The sequence below is a fragment of the Daphnia pulicaria genome, chromosome 2 (genome assembly GCF_021234035.1).
Source record: "Daphnia pulicaria isolate SC F1-1A chromosome 2, SC_F0-13Bv2, whole genome shotgun sequence".
NCBI classification, from domain to species: Eukaryota; Metazoa; Arthropoda; class Branchiopoda; order Diplostraca; family Daphniidae; genus Daphnia; species Daphnia pulicaria.
In genome coordinates this window covers 992,688-1,009,811 of record NC_060914.1, presented here as the reverse complement: position 1 = coordinate 1,009,811, position 17,124 = coordinate 992,688, and the positions used below count along the sequence as shown (strand labels likewise).

General features: G+C 41.8%; 2 protein-coding genes across 5 annotated transcripts; both read left to right on the top strand.

Moving 5' to 3' along the window:
* The first annotated feature begins 3,928 nt into the window (after nucleotides 1-3,928).
* Nucleotides 3,929-16,005, top strand: LOC124327247. Of its 4 annotated transcripts, XM_046786221.1 has the most exons (7): nucleotides 3,929-3,994; nucleotides 4,476-4,624; nucleotides 14,350-14,491; nucleotides 14,569-14,830; nucleotides 14,925-15,076; nucleotides 15,318-15,531; nucleotides 15,674-16,005. In XM_046786221.1, exons 3-7 carry the CDS (start codon nucleotides 14,384-14,386, stop codon nucleotides 15,835-15,837), a joined length of 900 nt encoding a protein of 299 aa, XP_046642177.1. In that variant the 5' UTR covers nucleotides 3,929-3,994; nucleotides 4,476-4,624; nucleotides 14,350-14,383; the 3' UTR covers nucleotides 15,838-16,005. The 4 variants fall into 4 exon arrangements, with proteins under 4 accessions (XP_046642177.1, XP_046642179.1, XP_046642176.1 ...); XM_046786223.1 differs by lacking the exons at nucleotides 3,929-3,994; nucleotides 4,476-4,624 and adding an exon at nucleotides 13,485-13,724 and having other exon boundaries at nucleotides 15,321-15,531; XM_046786220.1 differs by lacking the exons at nucleotides 3,929-3,994; nucleotides 4,476-4,624 and adding an exon at nucleotides 13,486-13,724.
* LOC124327304 lies at nucleotides 9,244-10,698 on the top strand. Its single transcript, XM_046786304.1, has 4 exons — nucleotides 9,244-9,454; nucleotides 9,707-9,916; nucleotides 10,011-10,200; nucleotides 10,278-10,698. Exons 2-4 carry the CDS (start codon nucleotides 9,707-9,709, stop codon nucleotides 10,502-10,504), a joined length of 627 nt encoding a protein of 208 aa, XP_046642260.1. The 5' UTR covers nucleotides 9,244-9,454; the 3' UTR covers nucleotides 10,505-10,698.
* Nucleotides 16,006-17,124: the final 1,119 nt, after the last annotated feature.

The window sequence follows — 17,124 nt, the reverse complement described above, 5'->3', positions numbered from 1 at the left end:
ATATATAGACCACTCGCGCATGTAGTCGATTAGCTTTATATGCCTAACGCCACGCTCACCAATCCTGCTCGTGTATAAAGACCCTGGACTTGATTTTTTTAAAAAAAATCTTGATTGAACATCGACCCCGGAGAATCTTATGGCACGGTGGTTTCGATCTTAAAGTAATTTTAATTTGCGGGTTTCGTGCAAGTTTTTACTTTTATCTTAACTGTGGTAGGGGCGAGGCTCAGTGTAAATTGATGAAACGAACTATTAAAAAATTAGATTTTAAAATAATCCGGCCAGTGGATGTCGAGCGCAGATGAGAAAACTGCTTTAATCGTTTTTTTAGGGGAAGGGGTTAGTGATGTTTCGTTAACGATAACGGATAACGTGAAAAGTCCTTTAACGGACCGTTTTGGGTGTTCGTTAACTTAACGGAAAACGCTAACGTCTGGAAAAAACACTAACGAAACATCACTACTTTTCATTAAACAAAGTGAACAGCGTGATATCATTTTTTTTCCTACAGGAAATGTGCTCCCTAAAAGATGGAAATTTTAAACATTCGAAAAATTGGTTAGCAGCAGACGTCAATCGTCTCCAACACCGCCATACATAGGTATTTCAGAATTATTTATAAATAAAGAAGATAAAGAATAAAGTCGTCATTTATCATTTATTTAAAAAAAAAAAAAAGAATTAAAAACCTGTTATAATTTTAGATTTCCAATAAGTTTTATATTAACTAGAATGAATTCCTTAAAATATTTTTCTGGAAAATCTTCTGACGGCGATCAGCTGACGTCATCAATTATGATGAATTGATGATGACATTGACACTTCACAGAATGAAGTCAGGGTTATTGGCAAGAGACTCAGGCTCAGGCTCAGGCTCTTCTTCTTCGAACCTTTCCCTCAAGGCTTTCCCTCAATTTTCAGGTGATTATAACCATTTTCTCTCAACTATATCTTTATGAATTCGTGTTTTTGTATAGACTAAGTTATTTTCAATGGTAATTTTTAATTCAAGAAAGTGCAGACAACAGAATTTTTCTAGTCTGTGTGTGCAAGCTCACGAATTCCCGTCCTTGGACCGCGAGAACCTTGTCGTTCATAAGCCTTGACTTAATTTTTTGTAGATGAAGTAGTAAAGTAATTAAAAACTGATAGGTTTTGTGTGATCGTTGGTAGTAGCATTTTGTTTGAATTTGTTCTTTGTTTTCCACAATAGTGCCCCTCTTGTGCAAACCCATTCAGATTTATTTTTGAAGTGCATTTTGTCATGGGCTTTACACCATCTTTCAGTCACCAATGTATTTATCTGTTTAAACTTTGCAGTGGTAGTGTGAGGTGGTTGGCAAGAGACTCAACTCACTCAAGTGCTAACTAGAGAATAGTGTTTGCCAAGATTTTCTCCTCTATCCAGCTTCAAATATTTTTCTATTTCATTTAAACAATTAAAGTAATTAAACAGGAAAGTTTTGTAGGATCAGTAGTAGTGTTTTGGGTGAATTTGTTCTTCCCATTTGTGCCCCTGCTGTGTGAGCCCAATCAGACGTATTTTTGAAGTGCATTTTATCATATGGGCTTTACTTTATTACACGTTATCAGTCCCGATGACTTCAGTGTAACGTTAAGGAAAAGATCTATAACGCTCGCGGTTTCATTCGTTTTCATTAGTGTTCCCCGTACACAGCAGTGAAGTAAATTCACGAAACCTGTTATCGCCTCAATTTTCTCCCTCCCCCCTTCCCGGGACACGAAACAGTTGTAGCTAAGCACAAGATTTTATGCATTCATCAGTGATCCTTTTTCACAAATTAAAATTGTTTGTGAGATACAGTTTCGTTCGTTAGATTAGTGGTTAGGGACGTTACAGATATTCCTTGTTTTTCTTTTTTAGTTTGTCCGACATGTTGGATTGAAACTATATTAATCTTTTCAACGTGAATATTCTTTGCATTTCAACTTTTGCCATTGGGGGCTAGACACGTCGACAGCAAAGTCAAACAGAGTATCGGGGTAAGTAACCATCCTGTGGGGTCTCATTTCTTCTCGTCCTTCCTAGTAGTTGAATAAATCGGCAGCATCAACGGAATACGGAAAGAAGCGGTTTTTTGGTCTCCACGGATTGAGAAGAAGCTACTTCTCGATTGATTAATGGTGTTAATTTCTGTTTGAACTTTGCAGTGACCGTGAGACCGTTTCGATGTCACTTAAGGTAAACACAGCTGTGAAACTAAAAAAAATTAGTTTTAAAATTAGTTTTTTTTATCGATTGCGCAAGTGAAGAAAGTAAAGGAAATATGCAGACAGGAGATGACACGTTTCCGGCGTTGCAAAAGAGATGCTAGGATACACATTTCTTTTTCACGTTATTCATAACCGCAAGGTCCACTTGGATTTCGGAAAAGTCGTCGTGGCGCTGGCGGCTGGCTCCTGGACTTTTCCATCTAAGTCATGACTTAAGTCATTGACACAATTTGTTCCAACATTCAATATAAATCCAAGTAAAAAGCCTTAAAAAGAGAACTTACACTTTGCTGCTACCAAGTTGAACCACAATTCCAGTCGATCTCATTGCATCTTTACGGTTAAGCTAATTCGAACAAACCACTGCGACGAGCCAAGTAAAGCTGCCATCCACATGATGTCCTTCGTCGATCTTGCTGGCGTGGAACGGATAACAAAGACTCAAAGTCAAGGTGAACGGCTAAAAGAAACTGGAAACATCAATACCTCATTCTTGATACTTGGTCGTTGCATCGACGCTATGAGAAGTAATCAACAAAACTCCAGTAGTAAAACAACAATGATTCCATATCGAGAGTCTAAATTGACGCGAATCCTGCAACACTTTTTTTCTGGTGAGATGTTAACTAAATTATCCCTCTTGCTGAGTTTTTTATCTCTACATCTTTTGTAGGTCAGGGTATAGAGCCGCCATGTTTGTGAATGTCAGTCCCTCTGCAAACTTGGTGCTCTAGGTTTCTTTTAGCCGTTCACCTTGACTTTGAGTCTTTGTTGTCCGTTCCACGCCAGCAAGATCGAATTTGTCTCCAATTTGTGTGACGAAACTCTTCATGTTCTCCAATTTGGCGCCTTAGCTCAAGAAATGATCATTCAGCCGGATCGTGACGCTTCAGTTGCTGATATATCCAGTAGCCAATTCGCTCCACCTTTGCGTCCATCGAGATTCCCAACAGTACGTTCGCAAAAAAATCAGTTATCAGAACTTTTGTTTTTCAATTCATAGTTCTCTACGTTTCTTTTTTACTTAGATTTATTTGAATGTTGGAACAAATGGAAAGAAGTCACTAAGATGGAAAAGTCCAGGAATCAGCGCCACGACGACTTTTCCGAAAACCAAGTGGACCTTGCGCTTGTGAACAACGTGAAAAAGAAAAAGCGCAGAGTAACTAATGAAGAAGAACTTGGACACATGGCTTATCTGATGACTAACATCATTTACATCATATCTAACACATAACATCTTATTTGTTATATAATTTTTAATATAATTTTTTTATTCCGGTTTTTAAATATGCATCATCAAATACACTCCGATATAGTATAATAACTCTGCTACTGTTTAATTTTTTTTTCCGGTCGAAAGAGAAAAAAAAATACTTGAAATAGAAATAGAAATTATCTTTTGAATAAACGAATAACGTGATTCTATTTTTTCGCCTTGACAACAAAATATTTTGATTTAATTCATCAAGCACGTGAGAGACAGGAAATCGAGGGTCGGAATTTTATCCCACCCTTTTTCCGCCCTCGGAAAGTACTAGGGGTCGATTTTTAATCATTTCTATCGATATCTTAAGAGGCTAATTAGAAGATTAGTGTCGTCTGCTTTTCCATTTGTTTTCAAAGTTTCGAAAAGGAGACGAAGTTCAAGATTTTGAAAGAAAACCGAGTGATTTTTTAAACGTACACGAAAATTATAAAAATGTCACCCGTTGTGTGAAATCCTGATGTCTCTGCTCTTCATGCTGTTTAGCAGGTAAATAAAACCAAGAATACAAATGGAATGATTATGGGGGTTAAAACTTTTAAATAGAAGAGTTCAACCTGTTATGTTAGTTCCTAACTAGCATTTATCATGTAAGCTCCAGCTGTCAATGCATGGCAGTTTGTTTGCACTGTAACCTTCTACTTTGTTCAGATTTCAGGCATGATCCAGCCATCGTAACATATCAAGATATGCAAATTTTTCTTGTGCTGGGATTGACTTGTCATTCACAATCTCAGTACCATCACTAGGCTAATGATTTTAGTTACTTTTATTCCTACAACCTGCTAGATGTTTTAATGATGTATAGCTTACATTAATGTAGTATATCCTGTGGAAACATTCGATTCTCCCATTTATTAGCACTTAGGGTTTACCCACTATCTCATTTTTCTTTTCCTGACTTTAAATCAAGTCAGGAAAAGTTGTACTGTATTTGTTTCGTAACCCTTTTTAAATTTTTTTTGTTTAGAGCATCCAGTTTGATTGGAAGAAACTCTGCCTTGGTGTACACCAATGTGAGTGTGGGTGTATTCACGAGGACGCCCTTTTCCTGTCAACTAACTTATTTCTTCGGATGGAGCACTTTTGGATGCCTGGCTGTATTTCCCAGGCTAAAAGGTAGGACAAACTTATCTCTATCCTTCCTTTTTGTCTATTTGGTGGCGTTGATTATAAATCGTGGCATAGTACGGAGTACGATTATTCCTGAGCTATGCCGTTGACAAGAACTGTTTTCTTCCGATTCTCGATTTTGATTTGCGATTTGCTCAACTGTTTTCCTCGATTCGAGATTCTTTGTTTACTCATTAAGGGGGTTCATTCAATATCTCAATTGTTGAACCACTGCAGATCAGGCCTGTTTATGTACGTACCTTTGTCTGTTTTCAAAAATATTTTAACTTTAAACAAATGGCAACTAACTTATGAACCACCTCTAGTTAGAATATTTTAGGGCATTTTCCCTAGACAGTACAGAAGTGATTCTAGGGTAAGAAAATGTGAAGGCTTTTTTTTTTTTTCTTTTTGCTGACCTACTCCTTTGATGCGTGTCTTGTGTATGGCGTGTTTTTCGTCTCTACATTGTTTCTCTCGTCTGTGCACTTGATGGAACGCAGAAGACGCTCGTTTTTGTTTGTTGTTTGTTGTCCAATCTTCTTCTTTTCGCCGGGCCAGGCCTAGCCAGCGTGTGCACATTGTACTTGAAACATTTGAATGGACCCCACCCCTGTTGTTTGAAAACGAACAAGAGCGGCGTCAAGCTCCTCATCAGTCACCCAGTTCTCTCCGTGTAGTGGACGACGAAAACAGCTGGTGCAGCTTTTTGATTCATCGGCGCGACTTGTGTCGTCGTCCCCCCTCTTTTGGATAGCGCGTTTGATCCTGTATGCGAGAAGAACAAAGTCTGTGTAATATTATAACTCTTTCCTTTTTCATCCGTGGAACAAAAGAAACGGTCCAAGAGAAAACTCTCAGAACAGAGGCTCAGTGTAACTTGAAGAGAACTATTACACAGATTTTGTTGAATGCAACAGCATCAGGCCGGGGATTTCTTTTCTTTTTTGGAGGGGGGGGGGCTGCTCGTCAGGGCACGTTACGTCAGTTTTTCACTAATAGACTCGGGCGGATAATGAAGAATGTTTTCAGCTCTAGCCTGACAAAGACTTGTATAGTAACGAACAATGAGTACACAGCACACAACAGCGTAGTGAAGGCAGGAGTCTAAACGTTGCAACCTATTAAACACAAAGATCTTGAAGCGTCTTTGAACTTGTCTTTTGAGAGTTGGCGCTGAAAAGTTTGAGATCTCCTCACTCCCAGCTTGCTGGACTAGCTAGGTAACATTTGACACATGTTCTCCTCTTCTCAACTTTGAAAATGGGCTAGAATGCAGGTTATGGGCATTGTTGTCTCTTTAGACTTGGGTAGCGTGCTACTTGGAACCGACGTCGTCCCCGGGTTATGAGGAACACTCTACTTGATTATAATCTCCACGTTGGCCTTGCTGGTTGTACCACCAGCGCACCTGATTTTTTCTTTCCTCGGCACTCGTAAGAATTTCAACAGCTGGAAACCCGTGCCGGCACACACAAGGTTATGATACGCCGTGGATTGTTACAAGGATCGAGCCACAGCTCGGCATTATGGGTATCGATTTCTATTAGTAAAGAGCTTGTGCGTGCAGCGTCGACTGGTAATTAGCAAGACGGTAGTTGCATTACCCCCAAAAGCAACAGCAGGAGCGACGTAACAGAGAGCCCAACGGGATATCTATGGATGGCGAGTGTACATAAAGGGATTACATTTGCCATTTGGCTTGTGGTTGTTGAGAGATAGATACTGTCCTGGTGGGCATATCAAGATGACGATGATGGCGCTCACCCGATATTGAATCTCGGCGTGTGTGTGCATGTGAGCGTCGGTGTGCTGATCCTTACGCACTGAGGGGAAATCTTGGACGGAGGATCAGCGATCGAGCTGGGGTATATAAGTTTCAATTATGGCTTCGCGATTAAGTGCGTGTGTGTGGAGCAGCCGAGGACAGGTCGGTAGAGAGGATTACGTCAAGACTTGATTTACTTTACGGTCGCTAGATCTATACTTTTCTATATTATTACGATTACGACGATGGATCCCACCCACTGACAGCTCCTTCCTGCTTTTGGCGCTGACTCTATCCCTATATATAAATCTTCCTGTCTCTCTCCTCTGTATATTATGCTCTGCTGTGGGGTAGCTTTTCATTAGATTGCAGCTAATTTGTATGCAGTGCACACTAGACATGCACAGTGGCAGCTCAGCTCGACAGTGGCGGCGTCGCCCGAAAAGCAATTAGGGAAGCCTTTTCAACGGCTTCGCATTGTGTCAAAAACTTGCCATCATTTTCGATTGAAGCAAACAGGTTTTGGCAGAGTCTATTAGACTCATCGCTCATCAAGCTGCTTATTCTTCACGGGCGACATCGATGTGGGACATGTTTTATGCGCCCGTCTTTTTTTTTTATCGACTCTCTCTCTATTTGAACCGTGCACACACTGTGACCTAAATAACTTCTTATGAAAATCTTCTGATCCGCATTTTGAGCCTCGACAGCAATTTCCCATCGTATTGTTCGCATGCAGGTTTTTTTCTTCACTCCAATAAGAATGGAATGTGATGATGATATTATGGCCAACTTATCAAATTGAAATGTCATTTCATCTGAATGTAATACATTTAAGGAGCCGATGGTGTTGTTCCGTGCAGCATCGGAGCAACAAGAAGTTGGGTGGCAATCATGGGGGGATAAGGATAAATCGTTACCAGGCGACTAAAGTCCTCTTCTATTTCGGTGTATACGGTTTTGGGTAGTATATATGGATATGGCGAGTAGTAGCTAGTTTTGGTTGAATTAAATTTGGCATTTATTTTTTAAATCCAATTTCAACAAAATATTTCCGTACACGGAAGGCAAAGGGAAGGTAACGGTTAAATGAACTTTGCACGCATTCCCTGTGATCTTCTCTGTCCACCGGGGCAAAGAGCCAACATTATCGACCGCACACGGTCCAGCATTTTCATCTCGGCGTCTACTTTGTAGTAGAGATACCGACCTGTACAAGTAATATCTAGGACGTAGGTGAATCGGAGAATAAACGCATTGCCTTTTTTTCCCGAATTCTCGGCCGTTTTCTCCATCGTTGAAAATCAAAAGCCCAAAAAGATGAAAGACGTCCAACACAAAATCTAATAGTTCCGTCTAAAGGCATAGCGCACGATATTATTAGTTTCCCTCCGTTCGAGAAGAGAAAAATTCGATTCAAGTTTGAAAAAAAGGAAAAATACAAAAATCTTTTTATTTTTTGGGTGGGACCCTTGATGCCTTTGAACCGTTTGGTACCGTACAGGCTACAGGCTAGCTACAGGCCACATTTATAACGGTCCAATGGTGAGATAGTAGGTCGCACTGTCACTATACTGGTAAATAAGAGAGAGAAAGAACGACAAGAGGTCAGATGGAGGAAAGCGGAAATGGCCAGTAGATATAGGATGTGTGTGATGACGACGACGACGGGAGAGTAGATGTGAAAGGAGAAAAACCGAGAGAAAAACAAAAACCTGTTAGAGAATATTAAAAGAATTCGAGAAAAAAAGAGAGAGAAATCCCGCGTTCGGGGTCACTCGACGTCGCTTGAATACCAAAAAATGACATGACGGGTGAAGCCCTCGATTTCACCGGAACTGTGTCTGTCTATAACCTAGCTTCTTTTTTCTTCAGAGAAAATATTCCGACCCACAAAAAAAAAAAAAACGCTAAAATTATGAAACTCTCATCATCTGCTCTTGGACGACAAAGTTATAGTAACTAAAACGAATTTGAATGGGAAAATGAATGCGACTGTAGCGCTTCAAATTCTTTCTCACGCCGATTTAGCCGGAAATAATTGGAATTGCATAACTAAAGCCATAATCGATACGAGCCCTTCTCTCCCTGAATAGACACGATTCCGTAACATGTCCTCGATACTTCGTTGTGGCTAATATTTGTAGTAGACTGGTAGCAGTGAACTCGATCGGAAAACCAAGTGAATAAAGGGACTGCAAATAGCCAGAAAAGATTGGACTCATTCATGAACGTGGGATAACATTTTGGGCGAATAAAGTTCTATTTTTCGCAATGGCCTGTGGAAGAGTCCGGCATGTCTGTAGCTAAGCAAAACATCAGATCCGTTATCCAGCGGCGTGTGTAAAAATGCTTGTACATATTCTTTTCGGTGTCTGGGCTTCCGCGTCTTTTGATTCTCAATTCCCGCTGCCGTGTTTGAATTATACGGCGCTCGGCTGCTCCCCCCAGTAGTCGAAACCTGCCGGCCCGTGCAGTCCCCCCGTGTGTCGCGATACAAGGATAGCGACCAGTTGTGTGCTGCTATGTGTATGCGTGATCTGAATTTCCTTTCCCTAGTGACCCGGCGTCAATAACAAGAGACACGAAAGGAGTCGGAGAACAGTGTGTGGAATTTGATTGGGTGCGCCGTTGTTTGCTGCCGTGTCCACGGCAATATACGAAGCTCGAAAGAAAAGAGAAGGAAATAAATGGAAGAAGGAGAGCGAAAGAGAGAGAGAGAGAGCGATATCCGGGCTGATCCGGAAGCTAGCAGACAAGCAGACACTAACGCTATAGTCCTCATAGAAAGCTTATTATTATTGTTATAAGGATCTTACATACATTCGGGTTGTCGAGACCGAGTGGCGGACCAGGAAACCAGATAAATACGACCGTCGGTCGACGGCCGGTTAATCACTCGCTGCATCACCTCCGTCCACCATTCGACAAGTCGTCTTCATCATCTCAATTTTTTTCTTCCCCCTTTCCTCAGTGTTGTTGTTACTGCTCCTCATCAGTGATTTACTATATTATAAATATAGTAGCTAGCCACTCGTCGCAACCTTTAACCAGCCCCTAGTACAATCGTAAGTCCTCATTACGAGAATAGGAAACGTCGAAACAATCGAAACTCTCTATTTATAATTTATATTTTGCGGCAATTATTAATCGCCAGTGAGACTCATCCGCGACTATATCCTCTTTCCCGTATTTTATTAACTCATCGATCTGAATAATCATTTCTTCATTATTCTTCGATTTTTCTGTTTGTTTGTTGCGCTTGTCGCTGCTGCTCCTGCTGCCTTACGACGCGGAATAATAAAATAAAAACAAAACAGATGAAGGCTGTTAGTTTGGCGGTAATAATGGTAGTGGCCATGATCCTGTCGCCCACTTGCAGGGCGGACAGTGATGTGATCGACGCGGTGGCCATCCAGCCCGAAACAAAGTACATCGGCGCCGACTCCATGTCCCTCTTACATAAACTTGCAGCGGTCCGCACGTTCAACGCAACCAACGACCGATCATCTCGGCAGAAACCTTCCGTGGTAATAATCGAATAACAGACGAGACAAATGAATATTGCAACATCTTTTTGGGGCAAGGGCTAATGGCTTGTGTCTCGTTCATTATTGTCTACAGTGGACCGAACTCATCTCCCGTTTACCCGTTTCGCCGCTCTTTGACGCCGGAGCCAAGGCGCTCAATGTTGCCCGTTTTTGGCCGGCTGGATTGGCCTCTCTGGTTGTCGGCACCGCTCCGACCGCAGGTGCCGTCGTAGGAGTTATAGCCATATCCATCTTTATTATAGTCATTTGGCTCGTCATCTACAGTAAGGGCTCTCTATAGCACAAAGAAATGAAGGAGATTAAGCTCATCCATCTTTGTTCATTTTCTTCCTGCGACTAGGCATCGGAGTGTTGCCCGTCGGTGCGGCCCTGTTGGGCCGGCAAGACTTTGACATGGATTACTATCCGGGAGCTGTGGGTCAGCCCGGAATGATGCCACCACATATGATGCAGCAGGCATTCCAAAGACCTTATCCGTACAACAAGCGTTTCCAGCGGAGCCTGGCCGATGCCAGTCGAACCGTTATGGACGCCATCGATACATTCGAATCGAAAAACAATAACTAGAAAAACAAAAAGTCGTAACCAAAACAAAAATGATCGATTCTCATCGATTTGTGTTGTTCCAAACTGTTTTGCTCCACATGTGTTTCTTATCGATTATTTTATTATTCCCCAAAAATGTTTCGTGAGCTCTGAGAATTTCAGTTTATTTTCACGGTTGTCGTCTCTCCCCCCTTATATATATATTATTATTATTATTTTGGTTTGTTTTGATTTATTTATTGAACGCGCACTAACAATCGCTAAGGACTACACTGCTGCCTTCTATGCACACACACACACACACACATATATTATATAGACAAATACAAGTTTCATTTGTAAAATACTAAAAAGTTTCTTTATCGGTAACTATATTGCCCGCCGTTGGCTAAAAGAAGCCATCCACGATCCATCAGACGAGACCTAATCGGCCGATCGCAGACGATAGGCGTTTCCATAGAAGGCTGCAAATGTTTCAAATATTTACACGAGGGCGTCTATCACGCAATACAAAGAGCGTTTTACGTAAGCTCGTCCCGCTGGGAATAGACGGAAATGCACTCACCATCCAGAGCCCCGGCAGCAAACGTCCACTAGAAATGGTTACGTCGAGCTCATTTCGCATTCACGAGATGAAACTTTCATGGAAAGAAATCAACAATATCTTAAATGAGACGCTATGCATTAGTCATCGCATGATGCTGAATTGTTAACGCTTCCATTATTCCTGATGATGATTCCAGCTGAAACTTTCAGACTCTCTTTCCGTTTTTCATTTGGGAAATAGTAAAACGTAGATTTCCCTTGTTTCGAGTCCTGTTCCGTTTTAGGTGGGGCCCCGCCAAGCAAGGTTTGAAATTAACATGTCATGTGATGAATATTAATCACTTTAATGATCAGCGTTGATGGTTTTTTCTTTTCCTCCCTTTTCCTGCTCTCGAAACCGGTAGCTTCTGGAAACTTAACCTCGAACACGCTTTGGGAAATCGTATTTTAAATAGACCATAGAATCCGTTATGTAGAGTGGAGGGGCATGGCATGTGAAATTCATCCGTTTCCTCACCGATTTTATTTCATTTTTTTTTTTTTTCCTTTTGGCTCTAAAAGACTCTGGAAAGCCATCGAATCTTAAGTCTCAAGCAAAGCTATTTGGTTTCAAAGGCTAACGGTTTCCACGATAGACGAAAATTGATATATCCAATCAATGCGCGCACAACTTTGACGTCAACCGGATTCGCTTACAGTGGGCAGAGAGATCAGCGATCGCTTCTGACGCATTCTATTAGTCATATAAGAACATTAACCAACAACGAACAACGTCATGAATTGATTTTGCATTGTTTAAAACTGCTGGCTATAGCTAGCAGCAATATAACCCCCTTTCTTTCTCTTTTGAATGAGTTATATAACCTCGTAAATTGCAGTAGATCAAAGCCGGAGGTTCGCTCGCTTTCGTGCAAGATTGTTCAAGGTTTATCGAGGGATTGCATGTCGGACCATCCGACATTTATACGGGAAAAATCCCCCTACAATCTCTCCACCTTTTTGCCCGAGCAAAGAGAATAGCCCAAAGCTCCTTGATCGCTCAGTTGGGTTGGGTTAGGACGAAAGAAAATGTGTTCCGAGAACAGGCATAGCCATTTCACCGCTGAGGTGGGTATTACCAAAGGTTCAATCGAATCTTTGTTGACTCTCTGCTTATAAGCGCGTTTCCTTTTTGTGGCTGCCAACGTTTTCGCTGCCGCTTATTACACTTGCTGCTGTGGTGGCAAAGTTAACCCACAATAGCAGCACCCCCGCAAAGACTTTTTCGAAGGTTAGCCATGCGTCTAAACGTCGTGGTTCATCAATATCTTTTTATCACGGCACAGTTTTCCTCTCCTCGTGCGAAGCCTATGCGAATTCAAAAGGAAGAAAGAAATACATATTATAAAGCGGACTACTGTATACGGTTGCTGACATCGATCAATGCGCCCGTCAATTGTGTATCCAGCGACAAAAGCCCACCTAACAAAACAAAAAATCTACATAATACAATGACGCATCTACTTCTTCCCATACGGGCAAAACAGCAGCAGCAGCAGCCGCAGCCCCTTAAAAGCGGGTCAATTCTCACGTTCTGCGCTCCAAAATCAAATCCGGTGTCCCCGGACTTGGTTCGGCTGCGTGATGTTTCACACGACTGTTTGATAGCGATATCATTTTTATTGATTCTCGTCACCTCTCACCTATAGATGCGTCATTCGGGGGAGTGCGGCGGCCCGATACCTCGGCTTTCTCTGGTCGTCGTCAGCGCGGAGAATATTCGACATTTTCTGGCAAATACAGGACACATCCAAATCAAAGAAAATGAGCAATAGCTAAGCAGCATCGTCTATATTTACTTTGGTAGATTGGATCCATCAATAGGTGCGAGGTCGTTTGTAATAAGATCAGCTGACCTCGATACTACGCACCTCCATTGATTCACCGTCACGCAATGGCAAATCAACGAATGAAGAGAGAATGAATGAATGTGTGTGACATGTTATGTGTGAGGGTTCCTTTCTTGCATTATTGCTGGTTGGCGAGCTGGACGGGGTTTGATATTTCCTCGATGACTATCCGTTACGCAACTGACAAGTCGATATTTACACACGCCATCAATAACGGGTGAAAGGAAGACGGAAGATCCTGCTGGTTCCGTTTTGACTTCCGTTCACACATCCAGCGCCCACGCTCCCGATCTCAATATTAATTATATGTCTCTACCCTTTTCTTCTCGGACAATTCTGTTTGTCCGACCGTGAAAATCGGAACGGGAGTCTTTCCCTTCCATGTACAGTAGTTTTGACAGACGAGTACGAATGACATGAAACGTATTTCCCATTTCACAGAGGACGCGTCTACACGACACGTATATCCGGTTGATATATATGTTCCTCCTTCATCGTATGTAAGTAATACGTGCCCAACTGATTTCGTCGCTCATCCAGAATAGAAAAAGATCGGGAGGGAAGAATTAGATAAATACCAGTGTCGCAATAACTTGGACTCTCAGTCAAAGTGTTACTAGCTGTCCAGCTGTACGTCCGGCCCATGTTATATCCGAAAGGACGGAGACCAGTTTTCAATCAATCGCATTCCCCACCTACAACCCAATATCGGCCAGCACCACCTTAATAAAAGAGCACACACCTTGATATAGCCTATACTGCCTATAGTTATTACGTAGGAAGGACATTGATCGAAAGCTGTTGAGGTTCGTACCAAACTACCTGCCCGGGTGTGTTGACTGATTGCATTTATTTTTATTTCCTTCCGCTCAAAACCTTCGGCAGAAAACAAAAACAAAAACAAACAACGTACGTGCCAGGGCGGGGTAATACACATGTGCATACCTGCGTCCACTTGATTTTCCTACGATTTTGAAATCGAAACAGAATTCCGAACGTAAAGTAGAAACAAAACTCTGCTGGCATTGAAACAAGAGAAACCTTTTTACGTCTGGTTTCCAATCTGCAGCTAAACGAAATGGCGCAAACATCTCAACTTCCAAGAGGGGGGAAATGTGTAGTAGTAGTAACGTAGTAGTAGTAGTGGTAGTAGTGGTAGGTATTAAGAGTATAGTGTGACGTGTGAAATGTCACAGCTGTCACGTCAAACGAAGCCCTGTGAAATGGAAAAAGGTTTCACTCTCCCGGCGAGAGAGAGAAACTCTGCTGCTGCTGTCAGCTCAATAACAAAAGACCTTCGCTTTCTGCTTGCTGATCCTCTTTCATTTCATTAATTTTCTTTTGTTATTACTTATTAGATTTCAAATGTTCTAATCGTTTTTTGTTTGTCTTGGGGGGTTTTTGCTTCCTCTCTCTGGAACTATAAGAAAGCTGATAGCCTGATAAGTCACCTACGAGGAGGAAAATGAACAACATGAAAACGGTTTCAGCGTTCTACTTGGTTTGCATCTTCATTGTCCTGTTTACCGACGGCATCAACGCCATCCGCACTCATCCGGATGCTGAACTAAAGGTCGTGAGCGTCACATTTATTCAGGGAAGAAGAGCGCGGTGTGTGATCATTAACGTGCTTGCGGGTTGATTAAACAGAACGGAGAAAGTAGCAACGGGAACTCGATTCGCCCTCTGCTGTTTGGACGTCCGAGCGAATCCGACTGGAGGGAATATTCGCGGATGGCATCCATCAGCAAAGGGAGAGCAGGGTGGTCGTCGCTTGTCGACAAACTTCAAAATTACATATCAAGTTACACGTCCAGCACTGCCACCTGGCTCACGTATCCTTATTACGGCATCTCCACCGGAGTCGTGTCCGTGATCGTCATTTTTGTTGTCATTTACATCCTCATTGTCGGTCAGTTCAATTTCTTACCTCTGTTTTACGTGTACCTTGTTTCATCGCTAATCGCTTTGTTGCATCATCTCTCCCGTCATTTTGGCCAACACAGTTAGCGGATCGGTGGTGACTACATCGGGCAGGAGCTTTGTCGATCATATGGGAGTGAATACCGAAGAGCTGAATCGATTGGCCCACACCGTTTTGAATGCTGTCGACACCTTGTCCACCAAGCTCAACAGAAACGGCAGATCGGCCGATCCGGTTGGTCATTAAAAGCCTCACATTCAAGTTTACATTATTAACCAATAAAAATGCATTTCTAGAAATTGATTCTTTTTAAATAATAAAAAAAAAGAACGATAACCATGTTATTGTGTACACTTGGATCAAAGATAATCAAATTTAAAAACAAATAATAAACAAGAAAGAAAATAACAATTCTGCAACACAAGATATTTGGTTCTGTTTTATTTTTTTTATTTTTTTTTATGTTCCGCTACAGCAGCCTAAGGGTCGGGACTCGGCACGTTTTAAGGTTACCGGGACCGGAGGACCTGCCTGGAGTACGTCTGTAACGCAGTACGACAGCGTCAGTGATTACCTCTCTGCCAACTTATACGACAAGCTTATCTGGCTGTCTAAGCCTTTCGCCGGCTACATTCTGTCGATGGGAGGCATCCTGCTCTACATGGTCATCATCGTCATCATCACCATGAGTAATTTACTTCATTCTATTTTATAGCTATAAAAGTATAGACCGCGAATGCAATTCGCATTTGCACACTATACTCGTACGCCCCTCTGTCTGTCGGTTTATCAATATCTCATGTCTCGACGACGTATACTATTCCCCAACAGCCAGCGGAGTCTTCCCGATAAGCACCCTTGGGCGACAGCTGCGCGGTTCCCGTCCGGAGTTAAATCAAGACGCAAATCTGATCCGAACGGCCGAATTCGTCATGGAAGCTATCAACTTGTGGATGGATAAGAGGCACGCTGGCAACAGTTTGAAAGATGACTGAAACTTACGATTTAGTACCAATTACCGCAATTTCGAAAACAACAGCATCGAAGCGGATCCAGTTGAAATGATTTCGTTTTTTTTTTTGTTGCAAGAAACTTTGGCATCATATTTTTGTACATCTTTTAGAAGACAAAACCAATAGCAAATAATCATTATTTATTACTTACAGTCGATGCTTCATTTCTAGTGCTCAAGAATGAGAAACTTTTAATTTGTCCCGGAATCATTTCTGTTATTGAAATATCGATTGGGAAGCAAAGAAAGAAAAATATATTCCTAGAGAATTTCGCCGATGCGCTTTAAAGTTATCAGGATCGATATTTGTACATGTGGTACCTCGCGTACAGCGAAGCGAAGTCAATCGGTCGGGCGGTACTGCGGTACTCTGTCGTCCGTACGTTTCAAATTCTGGCGGGACACACAAAACTTCTCTTGTCCTTTTTCCGTAATACGAGTCTTTCCTGAGATCTACTTTTTCTTGGATCAACTCAGAGGCTGTTCTTTTCCAGTGCACTCGTTCCTCTTCTGTGTATGCCTGACCAATCAAACTGTATGACCTGATCGATCCAATATCGAGATTTATTTGGATTTGTCTATCGATCAGTGTTGTACCAGGGCAGATGCAAAGAGATGAAACGAATGGGCTAGGCAGATACAGCACACACAGGAAATATCAATTTTATTATAGTTGGAGATTTCATTAAGAAAATTTAGGTTGATGGCGGGGGAAATTTCATTAACCCTCTGTATTCCACCCAATGAATCAATCTAGCCGGAGTGAGCCGGAGTCAAGACGATAGAAACGTGAGAAAACAAACGTCGTGACAAAACGGAAGTATAGAGTGACAATAATGCGATGTCTGTCTGACATCGCCTTTCTACTCTCGCTTATTGCCAAACTCTATCGACGGTCGGTAACGTGTCACACTGAGCGTGTGATGTGGTGCGCCGAAGTCAGAAGAGCCTCGTCTTTTTATTTGCTTTCTGCAACCCGGTAATCAAATAAAAGTCAAATGATTCCCCCCCCCCTTTTTTTATCGATTGACTAAGGCAATAATAAATCTTTTTATTAAAAAGTTAATATCATTTTGCGTGTTGATAGTTCTGTATTTCTCGCAGATTAAATGCAATTTCATTTAAAATCCCGTTCGTGTAGTCTCTTATTGCAATATTTGATATTGTAAAATGGTTATTAATAAAGTTTTGAGTAGAAACTTTCTGCGTCACGAGATTATGACATCACTGAAAAATCATTAAAAAAATAGGAGAACCGCGGGACGTCGAA